This window comes from Adiantum capillus-veneris, chromosome 19 (assembly GCF_014529385.1).
Source record: "Adiantum capillus-veneris isolate H3 chromosome 19, ASM1452938v2, whole genome shotgun sequence".
In the NCBI taxonomy this organism is placed as follows: domain Eukaryota; kingdom Viridiplantae; phylum Streptophyta; class Polypodiopsida; order Polypodiales; family Pteridaceae; genus Adiantum; species Adiantum capillus-veneris.
In genome coordinates this window covers 138094150-138117735 of record NC_140949.1, presented here as the reverse complement: position 1 = coordinate 138117735, position 23586 = coordinate 138094150, and the positions used below count along the sequence as shown (strand labels likewise).

General features: G+C 46.0%; 1 protein-coding gene across 3 annotated transcripts in view; it reads right to left on the bottom strand.

Annotated features, from left to right (window-relative positions):
• The window catches only part of LOC147434943 (uncharacterized), a 182055-nt gene that overhangs the window by 4187 nt on the left and 154282 nt on the right, over positions 1–23586 (bottom strand). For all 3 annotated transcript variants that reach the window (XM_086491322.1, XM_086491320.1, XM_086491321.1), the window contains one exon: positions 11217–11309. In XM_086491322.1, coding sequence (XP_086347448.1) covers positions 11217–11309 — 93 coding nt within the window. The remainder of the gene's footprint in view (positions 1–11216; positions 11310–23586) is intronic.

The window sequence follows — 23586 nt, the reverse complement described above, 5'->3', positions numbered from 1 at the left end:
TCTATTCGAGATCAATCAGACCAAAATGCTGCAGTCATTTCGGCATCAGTTCCTGCACTCACAAGAAGTCAAGAACAAATCAGTATCATAATCAGGAATTCCATTTCATAAAGTCATCCAGCAGAATACTGTCAGCTCTCAGTATCCCTGAAGCTCAAAGAGACATCAGTGACTTTAGTATCAAAATCGAAGCATCAAATGACAAAGGAGTGGAGTGACTCCCCTCTTGTGCATCCCACTGCACCAGATCTCCGGCCAAGCTGAATTCTGGGTTCCGTTTGGAGTAGACTATGCTAAACCAAAACATCGAGGTAAAGTTTCACAATCCGAGGAGTATCTGCTAGGTCCTCCTCCTCCATCCACTTCGCATCAAATGCAGGAAAATTCTTGAACTTAACCAAGAACCGCCTTCGGACTTTACCCTTCTTCGTATCATTATGTGCCAAAATCTGTTCAGGAACAAGGATCTCCTCGTTTTCTTCCACTTTGGGTTGCTCATCAGGCTCCCCATCATCAGGCACATCACCCTTAACAGGGTTCAAGAGACTCACATGCAATGCATTGTGAATCCTCCAAGTATCTGGCAGTTTCAATAGGAAGGAGACATCATTTATCTTGTCAGTAATCTGGAAAGGTCCGTAGTATCACATACTAAGCTTTGGAAAAAGCCTCTCCTTTCCCTGTTTCTTTCTTAGGCGTGCCTTCTCAAAAGTAAGAGCACCCAATCATCCTCCTTCAGTTTCCAGTCGCGACGATGGCGATCCGCTGCCTTTTTTCTGTCGTTCTTGAGACTCCTGCAAAGTCTCGCGAACCTTGGCAAAAGCCGTATCCAAATCTCGCGAATATTCATCCGCTTCAAATTTCTAATTTTTCGTGCTCAGGAAGGATGGAACCTTCGCAGCAGTTTCAACAATCTCACATGGCATCTTCCCCGTCGAAGAGTGTATCGTGTTATTGTAGGCAAATTCCACCAAAGGTAAGTTCTTTTCCCATTGAGTCTTTTGATCCGAGATACAAGACTTCAATAAATCTAAAATCACTGAATTGGCAATCTTAAATTGCCCGTCAGTCTGCAAGTGGAACGATGACGAGAACTGCAACCGCGTGCCAATGTTCTCCCAAATTGCCTTCCAAAACAAACTCATAAATTTGGGGTCTCTATCGGAGACAATCGTCTCAGGCGTGCCATGTAATCGGAAAATCATCGTGATCATTCTGTATTCTCGGGAGATAAAAAAATGAAATCCATTTCAATATTTTCCCAGGGGCGGGTGGGTATGGGTAAAGGCTGTAACAATCCCTGTGCCTTATGCCTGTCAAACTTGACCTTCTGGCATACCAAGCAACTGCGCACAAACTGTTCCACATCCTTCTTCAGTCTCCGCCAAAAGAAATCTCTCTCTACCCCTTTCATGGTGGTAGCAATGCCGCGGTGACCCGTAAAAGGTGGACAGTGGCAATCAGTCATAACCTTTTTCCTCAACGGCTGTGTAACGCACAACATAGTCTTTTTCATCAAGTAGCCTTCCTGAAGGGAGTATCCAGCTACTGTCTCCCCATCCCGTATCTGTGTGAAAATATCTGCAAAATCTGTATCTGTGGCACACTGATCGACCATATCCTCGAAGCTCCTACGATGTATCGCGGAAATAGCCAGAACCAACGGTTTTCGAGACAAAGCATCTGCCACCACATTCTTCTGTCCCTGCACATGGACAATCTGGAAGTGGAACTCTGACAAGATGTTCACCCACCGCATCTGCTTTTCCGAAAGCTGCTTCTGTGACAAGAAGTAGCGCAAACTCTGATGGTCTGTAAAGACAGTAAAATCCGCTCCGAGTAGGTAATGCCGCCACTGAGTAAGAGCATGGATAACCGCCAAAAGCTCTTTCCCATAGATCTGTGCTGTCATTTGCGGCCTAGAGAACAAACGGCTCTCGTAAGCTATGACATGGCCTTCTTGCATCAAGACCGCACCCAGACTACGACCACAAGCATCACAAAATACTTCAAATGACTTCTACAAGTCCGGCAAAGTCAAATCTGGTCCTGTAGTGAATTTCTCTTTCAATGTCTAAAAGGCAGTCACCTCTGTGGGTCCCCACGAAAAAGGTACTCCTTTCTGTGTCAAGATATGCAAAGGGGAAGCAACCTCTGCAAACTTTCGTATGAACCGCCTGTAGTACGAACACAGTCCCAAGAAGCTTCTAACTTCATGGACATTCCTCAAATCGGGCCAATCACGGATAGTCTCTATCTTGGCCGGGTCCATTCGCACTCTGCTGCTGACACAATGTGTCCCAAAAAGTGTATCTCTAGTAGGAAAAATTCACTTTTCTTTGCATTAATCACTAACGTGTGATCTCGTAATGCCTGAAAGACTTGAAGCAGATGATCTCTGTGTTCTGCCTCATTCTTGGAGAAAACAATGATGTCGTCAAAGAAAGTGCCAACAAATAGCCTGTACTCTCGAAAAATCCTGTCCATCATCTAGTTAAATGTCGCAGGAGCATTGGTTAAGCCAAAAGGCATCACCAAAAACTCAAATAACCCAAAAGTCGTCCGAAAAGCTGTCTTGTAGACATCTCCTGGTGCTATCCTGATCTGATGATATCCACTCTTCAAGTCAATCCTGCTAAAGCATGAGGATCCCTGTAACCTGTCGAGTATATCATCGATCCTAGGAATCGGAAATCTGTTCTTGATGGTGATTTCGTTGAGAGTGCTATAATCGATGCACATTCTCCAAGATCCGTCTTTCTTCAAAACCAACAACACTGGAGAGCAATACGGTGAAGTACTAGGCTAGACAAGACCCTTTTCCAAGAGGTCTTTCACTGAGTTCATAATCTTTTCATTCTGTACTCGGCTCACACGATAAGGTGGCCGATTCGGTGGCGTGCTTCCAGATATCAGATCAATGGTATGATCTTCAGGCCCTCTCAAAAGCAATCGGCATGAGCGTGGAGAAAAAAAATCTTGGCGTTCTTTTCTTCAGGTCAAAACATATTCAACCTTTATCCATCGTTTAGTTCTCCCAAAAGAATGAGTAAGAAAACTGAAGTTCATCAAGTACAATCTCTGAACCCTTCATTTATCAAAGTCGCTTTCTTGGCCCGGTAGTCAACCACGGCGTAGTTCTTGTGGTACCAAGGGATCCCGAGTAGAACGTCACTCACGTGCCCTGAACACCCCTGTCATTGCAAACAAAGTTTGCCAATGCTCGTTGTAATGGCAACATCCCATCCGGGTGCCAGTCGAACTACCTCCGCCTGTGGCGTCAGTCTGTCGGGCGTAGTTCCAAATTGAGCCGCCAATTCCAAGTGAAAAGAAGTTGGCCTTGGCTCCTTCAAAAGAGCTTCCTGATCCTTCACTTTGCCCCGAAAGCGGCAAAGTTTGTACTTTCATTCATTAGATTCGGTGCAGGTCCCACGCCATGTGGTACCAGTTCTGCTTTTCTATCTGCCTTTTCTGCCACATTCCTCAGCTGCTCTCGAACTCTCAGACCTGTCGTCGTCTTTATCATTCTGTTCTTTCTGTGCCTTATCAGGGCACTTTGCGGAAATATGTCCATGTTCCCCGCATCCAAAGCACTTCCCCTCTCTGATGAAGCGAGCTCTCTCCTCAGGAGTAAGCTTGGGTCGTGCATCCTTTTTTTTTTTTTTCCTTTGGGTTGCTCTTTTTCATTCTACTTTCATTCCCAGAAGTCTGTTCGGCTCGTTGTGTCATGGCCTCATCTGTGGGGTAGGTCAGATTGCCAGAGTGAATTGCAAAGCCCCGCTTCGCATGACTCATCAACTCCTGAATAGAAGTTGACTTCTGTTCCAAGCAGTGGTCTCGGATCTCTGTAGGTAGACCCAAGGTAAACCGCTCAATCTGTTCTCTGAATGAGATCTTCTTGAATGAAGATGCGGGTAGAAAAGAGCTCGAGAATCTTTCACAATAAGAATTCACTGTATCGCTCTTGGTCATCCGGAGATGGTTCCAAGCAGCTCGTATATCTCGCTCAAACTCTTGAGTCAACCAAGAAGAAATAAAAAGCCTCTTGAATTTCAGCCATGTAACTCGCACAATCTTGCTTAATAGAAGCGTGGACCACCAAGTACGGGCATTCCCCTTAAAGTAAGAGGCAGCTCTCCGAATCTTGGAGTGCTCTGAATAGCGTCCTCCCGCGAAAGCGATGTCAAACTGCTGTATAAAAGACAAAGCCTTCGAAGCATCTGAGTATCCTGAAAAAGTATCAAACATGATCGAGTGGCCACCTTCCTTAAACTCTCGGACTTTCTTGCTTTTATCTTCGAGAAAGTCATACTGGTTTGCTTTGTAAAAATTCTTCTTGTTCGCATAAAACTTTCCGTCATCGGAATCTGAGCTTTCTGTAGACGAGTCCTCAGTAGAACTGTCAGTCTCTGGGCGAGATGTAGCCTTCTTTGCCTTTTTCTTGCCCGTTCCGAAGCTTTGTGTCTTGCTTCGCTTTTTGCTTTTTTTCTGTCTTCTTCGCTCTAATCCGAGGAGCTAGAAGAACTGTCAGAAGAAGAAGAAGAAGAACTGGGTACTCCTTCATATCGAACACGCTTCTTCCGTTTCTTTGCTTTGTCGAATGTAGACTGACGACCCAAATATCCCGGGAAGTCAGTACCTTTGTTCTGCTTTTTGCCGTGCTTTTTGCCTTTCTTTTGCACGTCGAAAAGCTGAGCAATCCGTGCATCAACCACGTTCTCCAGTTCCTTCTCCGTATATTTCTTGGAGGCAGAAGGTTTCTTGAGAGCGGGTTTCGGGAGTGGTGTTGTGGTTCTTTGCCACTCCATCTGTACCTCTTCCAAAGAGGTCTGGTTCATATATTTTGCCATCTTCGGGTCCTTGGCAAAATTGAGCATCATCATTGTTGCCTCGCTGATCAACTGGCGACGCTCTATCTCTCGCCGCTCCGCCTAAGTAGGCCAAGGCGGGCCATACTCTCTGCCTGAATCTTCGTTGTGATCCCAGCCCGCATCTCCAGATGCAGAGGGAGTCGACTGATCATTGCCTGAAGCCATAGGTGCCGCGGAAAAAAAATTCGGAGATCGGATTTCCCGTAGAAGAGAAATCGGCCGTGCTCTGATACCACTGTAGCAAACTTGGACACTGTAACAAACTTGGACACTCCTAGTCAAGAATCAACCGCGATAGCACCAAATAACCACTTCAAAACAATTCACAGATCACAATAGATTTGCACTGGCCCGACGGAGTTCCGTGCCTAGAGATATTGGCCCCAAAGACTGGCGCCCCTTTCGATATTTCTTTTTGTATTAATCAATCATCAAAGTACAAGAGAGCGGTTAGGGTTTCACTCTCAGACTCTGCGTCCAGATGCTCTGAGAAGTGAGGCCCTCACCACTAATTTAAAGGTTACAAGGGATGCCCAAAAGCAGAGCCCCAAAAGCTTTTAAAATCAAAAGCATCAGTTCTCTCTCTCTCTTAGAGAGTCTTTTCTCTTTTTTTAAAAAAAAAGCAAAAGCAAAATTCGCGTCGCTCATCATTTTCCAAAAAAAAAAAAAAAATAATAATTTTTTTTTTTAATAATCCGCCTCCACGATTTCCGGAATTTAGGGTTTTTGGCAAAAATTAGGGTTTGCAGGAATTTTAGGGTTTTTGGCAGAAATTAGGGTTTTTGCTGTCCGCCACGTCATCACTTTGTGACATATTATGCTCAAGGTAGAGCATTATTGGAAAGTCCCTATACAAGCCCCCCCCCCCCCCCCCCCCCCCCCCCCCCCCCAGTATTTGATCATCAGTTATTAGCAGTGCTTTACCAACGTTTGGGATAAAACCTCTCTCTCTCTCTCTCTCTCTCTCTCTCTCTCTCTCTCTCTCTCAGTTAGAGCTGATTCTGTATCAGCTATTCATGAGTCAAGACTCCGGTGAAGCATGGAGGCTGGGGAGATCCAGACGCCCGCGACTACGGAGGACTACACAGCACCGACGGAGGCTGCATCAGAGGATTCGGATCACTTTGGCCCGACATGCACGACGCCCGGTCAGACTAATGACCATGGAGGAGATTGATGAGATCTGCCAGCGACCATTGCTGGATCTCTTGTGATTTTAGCTATCCCAGCTAGCTGATTAGTTCACACCTTGGAGTTTAGGATTCCATAGTAGTCATTTTGTCATATTGTCATTGTCATTTTCATTTCATTTTGTTACTTTTGTTACTCGGACTTTGTATCAGATCCACCACATTGTAACTTTTAGGTCTCATATGTCACTTTGGCCTTTTGAAGACGTTAATATAACATTTCATTTCATTTTCATTTCTCTCTCTCTCTCTCTCTCTCTCTCAGTTAGAGCGGATTCTGTATCAGATATTCATGAGTCAAGACTCAGGTGAAGCATGGAGGCTATTCCACGAGCATTCACCACCACTAGCGGTCACCTCCACAGAGACATGGGGGGAATATGCCACATCTCTCTACACAACATGAGGGCAAACACCTTTGCCGGACCCACTAGAGACATGCCCTGAGACATGTACTTTCTTTACTATCGAGAGGGTAAGGAAAGCCATTGACAAGATGAAGACAAGGAGAGCACATGATCATGATGATTTGATAGCAAAGCATTTCATCCATGCCAAAGATATGCTTGCAGAGCTTCTTGCTATGATGTTTAATCGAGCCATGTATGAAGGCTTTCCTGAGACTTGGAGTATGTCTACAATTGAGCCTATTTTCAAGTCAAGAGATCCCATCATTCCAGGGAACTATCGCACCATCATGGTTGGTCACACATTGGCTAGGCTTTATGCATCCGTTCTTGAGCAGGAGCTGAGTGGATGGGCAGAGCGAGAGGGCATATGAGCACCAGGGCAAGCAAGATTCAGGAGAGGTTTCTCCACTCTTGACTAGATTCTGACTCTCATAGCTATGATTGAGGAGGGTAGACACCATGGCAAGAGGATCTATTGTAGCTTTATGGATTTCCGCAAAGCTTTTGACACAGTGCCAAGAGCCAGACTTATACGCAAACTACAGGACATGGATGTGCCTATAGAGCTGATATGGGGTATTCTGGCTTTATACAGGACAGTGATGGGGCGAGTAACTGAGGGAATGTCTGACATGGTCCACTCCACTAATGGAGTGAAGCAGGGATGCCCCCTATCTCTGACTCTTTTTGGGATGTACGTAGATGAGTTCTCAGACTATGTAGAACGTCACGGAGATAGAGGGCTCAGCTAGCAGGGACATGGATTCTGTTGTTACTATATGTTGATGATATTGTGTTGATCTCTGACTGTCCAGAGGGGATGCAGTGTCATTTAAAAGCTTTGCATACATTTGCTCGTCACAGTGGATTGTTTGTCAACCTTGGGAAAACCAAGGTCATGGTATTCACACCACTCCACAGTGGGTCAAGAGGTCAGCACCCACATTTATGTATGGCCAGGAGACTGTGGAGCACACAGATGCATATACCTATCTTGGGGTAGATTTCGGTGGACCGGTGTTTTCACTGAGGAGAGCATTAGAGACTAGACTATTGAGAGCATATGCAGCCTTGGGAGGACTGAAGAGGATGTAGATATAAGCTCTGGCTTTTTGACACTCTAGTGACTTTAGCTATGCTCTACGAAGTTCAAGTATGGGGACCCTCAATAGACCATCATGGGAGTACAAATGGATGGAGATATATGAAAAGGCCTTTGGTCTCAATGATCGCGCGGATGCTAAGGCCTAAGTGCCGCATGAGATTATCAAAGCCGAGCTAGCCCCCCCCCCCCCCCCCCCCCCCCCATGGTTGAGGCACTGACTAGATCAGTATCCTTCATACACAGTTTATGGGATCTCCCCAAGGAGAGATATGCTCGGCTTGCCCGAGTCATCTCGACAACTAGCGCTACAAGGCGATACAGCATGTTGGTATGGACATATGACATCATGGTTTTAGTCACATGGTTTCAGCAAGGATAGACTACCTCCGTTTCAATACTCCGTGGATGCACCCTCCCTGTCTCTTACACGGACAGAGATCACCAGACTCATACGCCAGGATCTGATTCAGCTAATTACCAGGAGCACATGGATATAGCCGACATAGGAGTTGGGCACGAAGATGGCCTTCTACAAAGAGGATTTTCTCCAACTCACGGAGGACAGTTTTGTGACTAGGCGTGCATACATGGATACGCACTTATCTCATGGGATACGATGCGCTATTGGGCAGATACGCACATCCTCACATCAGCTCCAGATCGAGACTGGCTGATTTCGAGAGGTACCAGCAGGGGCCAGGATATGTCACCTATGTCACTTAAAGCTAGAGACAGCGTTGCACTACACATGTCATTGCCCGGCGTATTATGAGATACGCAGCTGCTTCCACTGTCTCTATAGAGAGGGTTTCGGACCATTTTCTAGAGTCATGAGATACGAGGATCGGAAATGTCTCCTGCTAGAGCTGGGCAGACTTAGGGAGAGCTTGCTGAGGACATCAGGGGAGAGACAGTCTCAGAGACGAATCACACACTTCTTTACACCAGCAGGGGGAGAGCCAGAGGAGCAGTCACCACAGCAGACCTCAAAGCCCACCCACACTAGAGGTCACTAGAGGTACGTTGATTGACCGAGCCATTGAGTTAGGCAGATCTAGACGCCCACAACCTCGAGGGATCTCCCACCATCAACGAAGGCTGCGGCAGAAGATACAGATCACTCTAGTTCGACATGCAAGACGCCCGACCAAAATACTGACCATGGAGGATGTTGATGAGATTCGACAATGACCGATGAGAGATTTCATTTGAACGCAACCCCCCCCCCCCCCCCCCCCCCTTTTATTCCGTTTCAATTCTCAATCAGCTTCAGGTTCATTCCCTTAGCGTTTTAGTGTTAGTTCTTTGTACTTTCCATACTTAGGCATGGTATCAGATTCACAAATAGTAATTTTTTGGTCTCATAGGTCATCTTGGCCTCTCGAAGACGTTAATATAACATTTCATTTCATTTCATTTCTCTCCCCCCCCCCCCCCCCCCCCCCCCCCCCCCCCCCCCCCCAACACAGATATGCTCGCTTGGCTCTTGAGTCTTCCTGAGAACTAGCACTGCAGGGGGATACTAGTTGGTATGGACACATGTCAGCATGGTTTCAGTTACATGGTTTCAATATGGATAGATTGCCTCCTTTCTAGTACTCTTTGAGTGCACCCTCTCTGGTTACACGCATAGAGATCACCGGGCCCATTCGTCGGGACCTATCTCAGATTGACACTAGGAGGACTTGGATTCAACCGGTAACAGAAGTTGGACACGAAGATGGCTTTCTATAGAGAGCATCTTCTCCGACTGACGGAGGACAGGTTTGTGACTAAACCTAGTTACAAGGATACACATTTATCTTGGGGGATGCGGTGCGCAATTGGTCAATTACGCACCTCTTGATATCAGCTTGAGATCGAGACTGGCAGATTTAGGGGCTACCTGCAGAGGCTAGGATATGCGAGTGATGCCAGTTGAAGCCTGAGACAGAGCTCCATGAAATATGTCAATGTCCGGTGTACTACTGATAGGGGGAACAATTTCATTGTCACTTCACAGAAGGTTTTGGACCACTATCCAGGGTCATGAGATACCAGGATCAGAGATGTCTTGGGTTATCTTTTTACTTGAGCTATGCAGACACAGAGAGAGCATGTTGTGGAGACCAGCAGAAAGAGTCTTAGAGATAAATTAAAGATTCCTCTAGACCACCTAATGGTAGAAAGAGGGGCAGACCACTCAGCAGAGCCCAAATATCAGCTACACCGAAGGTATGTTGATTGATTAGGCTATTGAGCTAAGCAGATCCAGACGCATGTGACTGGGGGGTACCTCACAGCATCAACGGAGACTACAACAGAGGATACAAATCACTTTCGCTCGACATGCGAGACGACCAGTAGGAATACTTACCATGGCGGACATCAACAATATTCTACAACCACCGATGCAATACATCCTTGGACAGCACTCGATGCCGGTTATCCTCGGACATTGATGTTCATACACTTAGATTGTACTACCCACGGTTTCACCGTCACACACTTTTTAGTGCTACGGAGGCTACTTTTGAAGATTGGCTTGCCACAAGAGACAACCATGGTCTACTCTGACAATTAGTTGTATAGCCATTGCGAAGTTTTTCATGCCCAAACCAGGCATATAGAGATACGGTACCATTTTGTTCATGAGAAGACCAAGAATGGCTCAACTATAGTATTGTCCTACGTCAGATAACTTGCCAGCTCCCATGGATTGGTTCCTTATAGAGGAGCAGTCTCTAGTTAGTGTTTCCTTTTCTATGTGAGGTTATTATGACTTTATGTGATAATTCATAATCACACAGTTTTGTGTTTGTAGAACTATATTTTCCAAGAGGGAAACCTCAGAACAAGGGAAAACCACAATGAAGATAATGTACGACGAGAAGGCCAAACTCAATACCCTGATAGGGCACAGAGGCATGCAAGTAGAAACAGGCCAAGAAAATCTTGAGTGTCTACAAAGATATTAGAGCAGATAAAACAGAAACACAATGGCTGTCACAGAGATGCCACAAAGAAGCAAAACGGGTCAAAGTGGTGTTTGATCAAACATAATACCATTCCTAAAACTTCAAAGAGACAACAAGGCCCAATGTCCAACTCAAGTAAAGAAAATGGAAGCATCTGTTTATGAGTTCAAATAACCTGGAACATCAAAAAATGTTTCACAAATTTGTGAGAAGTCAACACACGAAGAAATCCTGAGAATGGCGGCAAGTTTGAACAAAACCAACAAGACTCTTCTGAATGTCTACATCGTCAAGAATGCACATAAAAAAATTTGCACTTAGCAAGCAAGCTTCCAATAGGAAGTACCCCAACCATACGTTTCCAAAAGAAATAGCCATTTCTTCTAAGTAACACATAACAGATGGTTATTCACTCTCTGAACCCTTACAAATCACTTTCACATCCCAAGCAAAGTTCATTCAAATGCAAACCACACATCCTATTGCAACGACCAGCTTTCTCTAAGTAACATAAAATGCAATGAGCTACATACTTCAAACATTCTGTGTGCTTTCTCAGCTATAAGCGATACAGGCTGAGGCATCCTTTGGTTCACTTTTAAATTACAAGCAAGTTCTAGATGCTATAATTACTGCAAAACACCTTCAACGCAGAAAGAAAACTCAAATAATCACGTACATACCTTCTTGAATGAGGTTATGCCCCAAGGACTATTCCGCTCCTCAGGTTCTCCAACAATTACAAGCTGGCCTCCAGGCTCACACTGTATGCGCACCTGTTGTTGAGTGTTGTAAGCATGCCGTAAGCATTTATAAGCTCTCTCTCTCTCTCTCTCTCTCTCTCTCTCTCTCTCTCTCTTCCGGGCGGCGATTAAGCATGAGGAAGCAGAATGATAAGACCGACACCTTAGAGGATGCCATTCAAAAATGCAAAGAGGAAATGACAGAGACCATTACCAAGATGAACCGCAACCTATTGGGCAAATTAAATATGCTCGAAGGACGCGTGTTGATCCAAGAAAGCAAGATAAATGCACTAGAAGATCGTGTAACGGCTCAGGAGGAAGAGATTGCGTCACTCAAGAAGGATCTCCCCGAAGCACGATCAAGAAACACACTAGAAGAGGGCGAATTGCAACCCTCAGTAATTGAAGAAATCAACACGATCAAGGAGCAAGTATGGGCCAACAAAGAGGGAGAAGAGCAACACAAGAAGATGACGACTTCTTGGGTAGATGTTATTACAAAGACTCAACAGAAGGCGGACGAAGCCGAGAAATGGATCGAGGTTGCCAAGAAAGAAAAAGGCAAGGAAATAACGTCCACGTCCACACCCACTATTATTAATCTGACACTAGAGCAGGAGCAAAGAAGACGTGTGCGCGCTCTACATGTGAGAATTTGCCGCCTTAAAGACAAAGATAATGTGGACAAAGAGGTAAAAGAACTCATGGCTTGGATGGGAATTCATGAGCCGATGCACACAAGAGCTTGGAGAGTGGGCAACAAGAAAAATGGAAGCAATGGGGAAACCTCGAAAGAAAGGGCACTCATCCTTCGTTTTCCCTCCATGGACGTGAAGGTCTTTTTGAAGAAAGGCCAACTCTTAAAGAGACGGGCATCTTTCTCGGGGATGATCTTACCCGCTCGCAGATCGCTCATATGCAAGAGGTAATGTAGGAGATTAGAGCTGCAAGGGGAAAAGGCAAGATTGCCTTTTACCGAGATGGAAGAGTGGTAATACTGGAGCGACGCTCCACATGACGGTGCGAGAATTAAGGGACCACACTCAAAGTTGCCGCTGGATACAGATGGGAGACAGCTTACAGACAAGAGACGCGATCGGAGCACAGAAGACGGGGCTCAGAGGGAGTAGCAGTGTTATTCAGAGAGGAGTTGCAGCCATTGATACATATAGCCCGCAGGGATGAGCAAGCTAGGTACATGTGGGTGAGATTGAGAGCAGAGACAAGCAGATATCTTTACATTGCTATTTGCTACTTTCCCCCGAGTACGTCAGTCTATGAATCACCCAGAGGGCAGTCCCCTTTTCTATTTTGTATGATGACATATGGGAGTTCTAGAGATGGTGACATTATCATTATGGGGGACTTCAATGCTAGGATTGCCCATCACCAGACAGTATTTTACGATACTTCAGAGGAGATGCTGAGAGAGCTAGATGTTGTAGAGACGGGCTTGTCCAGACTATCACAGGAAGTGAATATAGTGAGTATGGGCGACACTTGATAGACATGGGCATTGCACATGGACTGGCCATCTTGAATGGCCTACAGAGATTTCTCGCTACGGGAGGTTTCACATGCTTTCCACACAGACACGGAGCCAACACAGTGGATTATGTCATGGCACAGCCAAGTCTCATCTCTAGTATCCAAGATCTCACAGTTGGGCCCAGACCGGGGGGGAGGGGTGGCAGTGCATCATGCTCTTGTGTTGTTGATCATCTCCTTCCAGTTCAGTGTAGCACACAGGCCACGGGTAGCGGTCACTACTCGCTACACCTTTACGCAAGAGACGGATTTTGTATACATAGACGGGATCTACAAACGCCTATGCACTGAGGAGCCAGAGCGACCTCTGGAGGAGCTTACTACTATACTGACACAGACATTACATGATGCAGCAACAAAGGCATACCCACACACCCAGCCTGAGTAGAGACGCCGTTCAGGGAGCATGCCTCAGAACAGCTGGTATGATGAGGAATGCTGCGAGACTAGAGCTAGACTTCAAAGGGAGGTGCTTATGGGGGACATCACTAACAGTTAGTCACAGATTGACTTCCGATGGCTAGTGCGGCGGAAGAAGAGGCATTTTTGGCTCGGCTAGAGCAAAATCTATACCAGCTATTCTTGGGTCGGGACTCGCGTGAGGCGTGGCGGCTCTTTCATGAGCAGTCCCCCCCTGGCCATCACCAGTACGCGTCATCTTTGTACACAGTACCTGGACAACCGCCCCTTCCCGACCCCCCCCCCCCCGATCCATGCCCACACTCATGTGCTTTTTTCACCGCTGAGATGGTGAAGAAAGCGATTGACAAGATGAGGACTGGGAAAGCATATGGTCATGATGGCTTAGTGGCTGAGCATTTCATGCATGCCAGAGATCTACTAGCATAGCTTCTAGCAGTTATGTTTAACCGTGCCATGTGTGAGGGCTTGCTTGATACTTGGAGCCTAGCTACCGCTCAGACTGCTGACCATTGGAGGAGATTGATGAGATCCGCCAGCGACCGATGCTGGATCTCTTGTGATCTAACTATATAGCTTTCCCAGCAAGCAGCTCACTTTGCTTAGTTCACATCGAGCAACTTAGGATTCCTTAGTATTTTTGTTCTGTTATGTTGTTATTTGTTACTTTGACTTTGTATCAGATCCACCACATTGTAACTTTTTGGTCTCATAGGTCACTTTGGCCTTTTGAAGACGTTAATATAACATTTCATTTCCTCTCTCTCTCTCTCTCTCTCTCTCTATATATATATATATATATATATAATATAATATATATATATATATATATAATATATATGTATAGATCGTTCCAATTCAACACAGCTCCATTGGGAGAGGCCTCCACACATGCTCGGTATACACTGATGAGATATAAAAGCAGCTATGCACTCAAGAGCCAAGACGACCACTAGATCATGTGTACACTGATGAGATATACAAGCAGCTATGCACTCAAGAGCCAAGACGACCACTAGATGAGCTCACCCAAATTCTGACAGAGACGCTACATGATGCGGCATCAGAGGCATATCCCCACAGCCACCCTACACACAGACGATTTGGGAGCATGCCTCAGAACAATTGGTATGATGAGGAGTGTAGAGAGACGAGGATCAGACTACAGAGAGAGGTGCTCATGGGTGCTACTACACATAGACAGTCACAGATTATCTTTCGCCGCCTAGTTCGACGAAAGAAGAGGGCTTACCTATCTCAATTAGAGCGTGATCTATATCAGCTGTTTATGAGTCCGGACTCTAGTGAGGCATGGAGGATTTTCAATGAGACTCTCCACCGCCAGCTATCACTTCCACAGATACATGGGGGGAATATGCTACATCTCTCTATACAGCCTCGGGGCAGCCACCTTTGCCTGACCCTCCAGAGGCATGCCCAGAAACGTGTACTTTCTTTACTGTTGAGAGGGTAAGGACTCAAGTCCCCTATCTCCGATATATGTAGATGAGTTTTCAGATTATGTACATACAGAGGGTGATAGAGGTGCTCAGCTTGCAGGGACACTGTTGTCTGTGAACCTTGGTAAGACCAAGGTAATGGTGTTTAACACCACGGCGCAGTGGGTAAGGAGGTCCGCCTCCACTTTTACATATGGTCGAGAGACTGTGGAGTATGCAGATACATACACTTATCTTGGGGCGGTTTTTAGTGGTCCAGTATTTTCCCTGAGGCGTGCAACAGATACGCGATTGACCAGAGCCTATGTAGCATTGGGGAGACTTAAGAGGATATGTTCGCAGATTCAGTTCCAAGAACCTCAGACAAAGCTTTGGCTCTTTCACACTTTGGTCACTTCGGCCATGCTGTACAGAGTGGAGATATGGGGCCCCTTAGTTGATCATCATAGCAGAGCTGGCATAACTGATGGATGGAGATGTATGGAGAAGCCCTTGGTGTCTACGATTTCTCAGATGATTAGGGCCAAGGCCTCAGTACCACATGACATTGTTAGGGTGGAGCTCGCTCCTCCTCCATTGGTAGTGGAGGCACTCACTCGATCAATTTCATTTATGCATAGCACTTTGGGCTCTCCACAAAGACAGATATGCTCGATCAGCACTAGAGTCTTCGCGACAACTGGCTTTGCAGGGAGATAGATCATGTTGGTATGCAGAGATGGCATCTTGGTTTTAGTTACATGGCTTTAGTATGGACCGACTACCTGCATTTCAGTACTCTCTGGATGCACCCTCCATCCCCCTCACTAGGGCAAAGATTACCAAGCTCATCAGACAGGACTTGATTCAGTTGGATACGAAGAGGACATGGATAGAACCTACATATGAGCTAGGTAAGAAGATGACTTTCTATAGAGAGCATCTTCTCCAACTCACGGAGGATGGTTTTGTGATTAGACCAAGATAGATGGATACTCATCTATCCCATGGGATACGATTTGCTATTGGTCATATACGCACATCCTCACATCAGCTAGAGATGGAGAAGGGCAAATTTAGAGGAGTACCCGTTGAGTCCAGGATTTGTCAGGTGTGCCAAATAGAGCCAGAGACAAAACTACATTACATATGTCACTGCCGCTTTCACTGTCTATTCAGAGAGGGTTTTGAGATACCAGGATCAAAGATGCCTCGGATTAAGATTCGCAAACACAGAGAGGACCTCTTGAAGAGGGGCACACTAAGAGAGATCCAACGACAGTGGAAGACTACAGATTTCTTTCAATCACAGACAGAGGAGTTTGAGAAGCCCCCACAACATAACAACACCAGAGGCATACTGCTTGATCAATGATCAGGCAATAGAGTTGGGGCGGTCTTGTCTCCCACGATGAAAGGGCCCTCTCAATCTCGACGCAGATTGCGACAGAGGATCCATACCATACTGGCGCAACATGGAAGCCGTCCCCAATACTGATGTATATGTATATGATGCCTCGACTGTCAGAGAGATCCATTGTATCAGCTCACCCTTTGTATTCCCTTTGTATCAGCTTTCAACCCACCCCTACCCACTATTTTCTTTTCAGTTCTTTGTACTTTTTGTACCCAGACCTGGTATTAGATTCACCACATGTAACCTTTTGGTCTCATAGGTCATTTTGGCCATTTGAAGGCGTTAATATTACATTTCATCTCATCTCATCTCATCTGTGTGTGTGTGTGTGTGTGTGTGTGTGTGAGCCGTCTCGCCAGAGTGCTCACTTTGGAGGGCATTGATGTTATCCATCATCGTCCGATGAGAGATGTCTTTGGATATTGATGAATATGATGCCTACTTGTACCCCCACAGAGGCCCTTATATGTATCCCTCTCCTCTATGCCAAAGGCTACTCCACCCACCCCACCCCCTTCCTCCCCCTATTGCCCCCCCATTTTAGTTAGATGTTTAGTTGTTTTTCAGCTTTCATGGCCTTTTGAAGACGTTAATATATCATTTGATCTCTCTCTCTCTCTCTCTCTCTCTCTCTCTCTCTCTCTCTCTCTCTCTCTCCAAAAGTGATAAAAGTGGGGCTTTGACCCTTTCCATTACATAAATCGACCATAGGTCCATATACAGGAAATATGGGAAGAGACCTGAAAGATATAGAATGAGATCATGGGGAAAAAGTCTAATCAAGTATGCCAAAGCTCTCTCCTCAGGCAATGCAAGGTGAAAAGGTACGTAGTGTACGGCATGGTTTAGGTACGTACTTCTGTACCGAACTTCAGGTATGTAGTAGGTGCGTACCATTTGTAAAAAACCCATATTATATTGAGACTAAGTTCATAGACCTTTCAAAATTTAGACTCATAAACAAATTATTATTACAATGCTAAAAATGAACATACTAAACATAGAACTCAAAAGACTCAAGCCTCAATGATAAATCATAAAACCAAGTACAACTACAAGCCTAATGTCTATGGCATGAGCCATAAGCCAACACTCTATATGCGTTACAAACAAAATCAAAACAGTGAAACACTGCAAAAATTTGCTCTCTGGAAATCGTAACAGGTGCCTTGGAATTTGCCCCAAAGTTTTAAGCCTTGGCACACTTCAATAAAGCCACATCCAACCCTATGTGTCCGTGGACAGGCTACAGTATGACCAGGGTCAGTTCAGTCAAGTCAGTCTAGAATAGGAAGTGATCTGGCACCTTTGTGAGTCCGTTCGCAGACCGTGCATGACCACTCACTTAAGAGTAGATGCATATCCTCCGGTTGCACACAGCATGATCATCAGCATTCCCAGCAGAATGCATCGGGGGAATTTTCCAGTCCATTAAACCTATTTTCCCTATTTTGACATTTTTCACTTAAAGTGACTTTTGTTGGAAAGTAGGTAAGGCAAATTTGCTAAGTTAATATATAAGCAAACCAAAGTTAGCACTTTCTGGTAGAAGAGGCAGCAGGAGCACCTTGCTCAACAGGCAACTTCTCAGAAGACCAACACCCGCAGTAGCCCTAGCGTTTCCAGCCATCTGAGGACCTAGCGTTTTTGCATCAGATCAGCCTTTGCATTTTGTGCACAGCAAATCAGCCCTGGCGTCATCACGACACAGCAGATCAGCCTACCGTCGTGCATTTGCAGAACCACCGGCGACAGCAGGGCCAATTTCAGCCCTAGCGTTTTTGGTTTGCAACACCACCTCAGCGTTTTTGCAAATCATCGCAACAGAATCAGCCATAGGACCAGCGTTTTCAGTTTTCAGCCCTTAGCACTCCCTGAAGAATCCCCGAACCTCGCAGATCTCACCTTCCTGCAGCAGATCCTCGCCGCACGGTCAGATTCCGCAAGGTTGACAGTTTCAGCCCGGAAAACGCAGATTTCAGCATCTGCATTTTCAGCGCGTCGTCGTCGCATCGTTGCCATCGACATCGTCACCGACCTAGAGTTAGAATTCAGCAACTAAAGATTTGCAGATTTCAGCCCGTCCCGTCGCTCGTCCTCATCGTCGTCGCCATCGTCGGCAAGTCCAAGCATTGTAGAGATTTGTGCAATCATAAGTGGACCGCTCTTGCCATAGAGAGTGGGGCCTTCGGAGGAGGGTTTGACAACTTTTCTGATGTTGTATTCTTCTCTCTATCTCTCAGGCTCAGCACCTTCATTCACAATGTCATTCACTTTGTTTGTGATCATTTGCACTCTCTCACTAAAGAAACGGAAGGCTCTCCCTTCCGTAAGAAAAGGATCCCTTGAGCACATTTCGGAGCACTCATCTTGAGCAAAGTTCAACATTCACCTCCGCTGCACCTTACATTGGTATCACAGCTTTGGCAGTGTTCTGTATCACTCGAGGAAAGAACCACAAGACCACATTTTTTTTTTTGCTTGTTGTGGTCGCACGTAACCCAAGTCCTCTTGGGCGTGTCGATTCCTAATTGTGTTTTTGAAGAGTGACAGGAAACCCAAGAAAGAAGGGCTTGTCCAGCCTCCCCTTGTGCCTCTTTTCACTCATTGAGAGCAGACCGTGCACTTAGCGGCCGGCCAATCGACGCAAGGTGGGAAAAAGCAACCTTGGTGTGAGCGCAAGGCCGCCAAGGGGTGCGCCCGCGAAAGAGAGCAAAACTTGGGTGAAGAGAAGATCCTTCTCTAACACAGATTGCAAGCGAAAGAAGAACCTCAAGACTTGCAAGAACCTCAAGAACTCAAGAACCAAGACCCCCAAGAACCCAAGACCACAAGAATCCACGACTTCACTGAGTGGTCATCACTCGAAGCGGAATGGATACTTCACTTGGAGGTGATGAGCATGAGAGAGGCGAAGAAGAATTTTCCCCACCAGGAGGTTTTTCCCACCCTCCCCCTTCCCCATCTACGCCAAGGATTGCACTAACTCCTATGGAGGAGTTGGAGCAATTGTTTATGGAAGGAAGTTAGAACGAGAAGAAAGAATGGCAGCCATAGCACGTAAACGCGAAGAAAGAAGGGCAGCCGTAGAGCGTGAGCGCGAGCAAGCACGCTTGGAGGCTAAAGCAAGAAGAGCCGAAATGGAGCGTGAGCACAACGAAAGGAAAGCCGCATTGGTCCTATTTTTGTCTAATGTGCACGTGCAGCTTAAAGAAATTCAGGAAAAGGAGACTCTCTCAGTCTCGTCTTCTTTTCCAAAGCATGACACATAGGATTTGCATGATGATTTGCATGAAGATGATGTGATTGTTCACAAGGATGATGTGTTAGTTGATACTTTGTCTAATGAAGCTAACTTCATTGCAGATTCGATCAATCACAAAGAACCGATCTTGGCTCTCGAGCTTAGGTCCAGAGAACCATCGATCTTGGCTCTTGAGCCTAGGTCCAAAGAACCCTTACAAGAAGTACTATGTGTTCGAGTGATTTGTTAGCACGCATTGTACGAGTGTTTCATTCGTGATCGTTTCCATATTTTCGTCAGCGTCTTTATGTGATTCCTTTTCCCCCATGACATATTGTACGTTGAGCACGTTTCACTCATGAATGAGCACGGATCTATGCGGATTTCTCATGAAAAGCTGAAAAGTATGCACTGAAGGAATTCACGTTCCATGTCTCTTCCTTGACATGACATAGTATCCGAAAGAGCACAAGAAGGATTGAGCATCAAGCATAGGCATTTCCATTGTGAATTGCCACAATTGATTGATTTAGATCAATAAGACAAGATTCGATCTCATTGTTTGCGTGTGTGTGGTGAACGGTCTGGCACTCCGTCTATTTGTTCATCTACATTGCATGCACAGTCTTTTCGAAAGACTAGAAATTTTCCAATCACTTTACATGCAATGGGTATGTTCATGTTTTTGTGTTGGCAGTGGTTTCAGGAATTTTCAGCCTCAGAGATTCTTGAAGAAGGTAGACGCATGACAATAGACGAAGTTCAAGCATTGAAGGAGCCACAGAAGACTTTGTGCCGCTTTTGGCGCGGCCTAAAGAAGAAGGCATTGCAGACCTTTATAAAGTTCAAGTATCGCACGACCCACACATCAGAGTGGGCCGACGAAGAGTCCTTTCGAGGATTCCGGATGCTATTGGCGATCTCCCTCGACGCCATACAACTCGTTACCAGAACCTCACTTTGAAAAGGAGGGGATGTCACGTGACACATCTAACCCTATGTGTCCGTGGACAAGCTACACCATGACCAAGGTTCAGTTCAATCAAGTTAGTCTAGAAGAGGAAGTGATCTGGCACCTTTGTGAGTCTATTCGTAGACCATGCATGCCCAGTCACTTAGCATAGATCCATATCCTCCAGTTGCACACAGCATGATCATCGGAATTCCCATCAGAATCCATTAGCATCAGCTAGGGGAATTTTCCAGTGCATGTAACCTATTTTCCTATTTTTGGTTATTTTCACTTATTATTTTTAAGTGACTTTCCAACAAAAGTAGGTAGGGTAATTTTTCTAAGTTAATATATAAGCAAACCCAAGTTAGCAATTTCTGGCAGAAGAGGCAGCAGGAGCTTCCCGCTCAACAGGCAACTTCTGAGCAGGTCCCCCCTTCATGACCCTCTAGTGTTTTTGCATCCTCACCCCATCCTTGGCGATCCCTTCCATAGCAGGCCATCGCCATCAATCTTCAGCCCCTATCGTTTGCAGATCCCTGCCATCGCCAGCAGATTCACCAGCTTCCCTAGCGTTTTCCCAAAACAGCCCAATCAGCGTTTTTGGCTAGCAGCAGTAACCATCAGCGTTTTTGTTTTCAGCCTTAAGCCGCAGCAGATACACACAGTTTTCAGCTTTATGACACAGTAGCAGATCAGCCCCAAGTTGGTTGCAAATGTTCCCCCATTTTCAGCCATAAAAACGCAGCCAAAACAGTCATTTTCAGCCACTGAAACAGTCCCGAAATTCAGCGATTAGAAGATCACAGATTTCAGCCTAAGTCGCCGTCGTCGTCATCGGCATAGTCCCATTGCATCAATCTATTGCATACGCATTGTACACCTTTGTGCAATGAAAGTAGACCACTCTCGCCGATGAGAGTGGGGCCTTCGGAGGAGGGTTTTAATACCTCTCGGGTGTCGTATCTCTTGTCTCTCCTTCTCTCAGTCTCATTCACTTGCACGCACAATATCCACTCACTTTGTTCGTGATCATAGCAATCTCCATAAGACGGAAAGCTCTCTCTTTCCCTAAGAACTAAAAGGAACCTTGAGCAATAAAGATCACCAATCTTGAGAAAATACAACATTCATTCCGGTGCACCTGACATTGGTATTAGAGCTTTGGAAGTGTTCTGCATTACTCAAGGAAAGAACCACAAGAACCACAAGAATTTTTTTTGCTTGTTGCAATCGCACGAACCCAAGTTTACTTGGGCGTGGTGATTCCTAATCGTGTTTTGGTTGAAGAGTGACAGGAACCCCAAGAAAGAAGGGCTTGTCCAGGCTCCCCTTGTGTCTCTTTTCACTCATTGAGAGCGGACCGTGCACTTAGCGGCCGGCCAATCGACGTGAGGTAGGAAAAAGCAACCTTGGTGTGAGCACAAGGCCGCCGAGGGGTGCGCCCGCAGAAAGGAGTAGAACTCGGGTGAAGAGAAGATCCTTCTCCAACGCGATTTGCAAGCGAAAGAAAACCTAAAGAACCCCAAGAACCCAAGACCCTCAAGACGCAAGAACCTCAAGAACCCAAGATTCTCACGAATCAAGGACCTCAAGAACCCCAGTTCCTCGCGAGCTTAAGACCACAAGATCATAGTGCATGGTCGTCACCCGAAGCGGAATGGATACTTCGCATACAGGTGATGAGATGAGAGAGGCGACGAAGACTCGTCCCCACCAGGAGATGATTTCTTCAACCCTCCCCCTTCGCCATCTACGCCACCAAGTGCACCAGACCCTATGGAGGCAATGGTCAAGCAGATGATGGTCATGATGGATAGACAGGAAGACAAGCGCCTTGCTTTAGAACGCGAGCGCCTTGCTCAGGCCCGTGAGCGCGACGACAGAATTGCAAGAATGGCCGCAGACCAAGCAGCCAAGGACCGTGAGCGCGACGACAGAATTGCAAGAATGGCCGCAGACCAAGCAGCCAAGGACCACGAGCGCGACGAAAGAAACGCAAGCTTTGCCGCACAACAAGAAGAAAATCGACTTGCTCTCGAACGCGAGCGCGATGAACGAAATGAACGAAAGAAGAAAGGGACGCCGAGCGAGAAGCGCAAAGGGAGATTCGCAATCAAGAATTTATTTCCCAATTGCTAGCCTCGAAGACCGAACCACCCAAAGATCGTGGGAGTTCGTCAAGTGGCGCAAGCCACGACACGGATGCCAACCATCCAGTTACATAAAAATTGACTTTCAGTAAGTATGACAGTAAGATGGATACTACAATTATTCATTCTTGGTTGCATCAATTTAATGTTTATTTTGTGACAACTAAGAAGACAAGAAATAGCAAAGTTTTGACGGTAGCTATGTACCTTGCCGGTGATGCCATCAATTGGTACCACGCATGGCAAGAGGCACAGCTAGCCGCGCACCTAGAGGAAGCCGACGATTTCACGCCCCTCTTTTAGTTGGGCTGATTTCCAAGACAAGCTCAAGGCACGGTTTATGCCACCTCAGTTCCTCGCACGATTGAAGGACGATTGGCGCGCTCTCAAGCAAAATGGTATGCCAGTTATATCTTTTTCTAATCGTGTTTTGTAGCTAGGTACCCAATTACGCATGTCGGATGATGAACGCAAAGAGGCTTTTCTCTTTGGATTGGACGAGTATATCAAGTACGATGTTGAGGTATTCGATCGAATCGATCTGAACAAGGCGGTAGCGATTGCTCTCGCACAAGAGATGAAGCACAACAAGGGAAAGCCTAAGGAGAACAAGACTTCCACAAGTACCTCGCAGACTTCTCAGAACCCTCAGAACGATAAGAACGGTAAGAATGGTAAGAATGATAACTCTTCTCACCAATCTTCCAACAGTCTCTCATCAAAGAATTCTTCCAATGAATCTAAGGGTAAGGCTAACACAACTGCTAAACCTAAGCTTACTCTAGATGAAAAGGTAGCACAAGGAATTGTAGGAGGTTACATTACTTCGGAAGAACAAAGCACTTATTCTAAGGAAGGTCGTTGTTTTCATTGTCACATTAAGGGTCACATAAAAAGAACATGTCCTAAGCTTGAATCGAATGAATCTAAAGAACCCACAGCGCCCACTACATCTGTCACTGCAATAAATGATAACACGAGTGTGCCTCAAGTTTCTCAGGACCCTCCCATTGATGATTCTCTCATTAAATGTTATGGTCGTACGTCGGGGCACCGTTTTGTCATATTGTTTGACCCAGGTAGTATGCATGATGTGATCAGTTCCTCTCTTGTTGAGAGAGCCCGCGTCGAAGT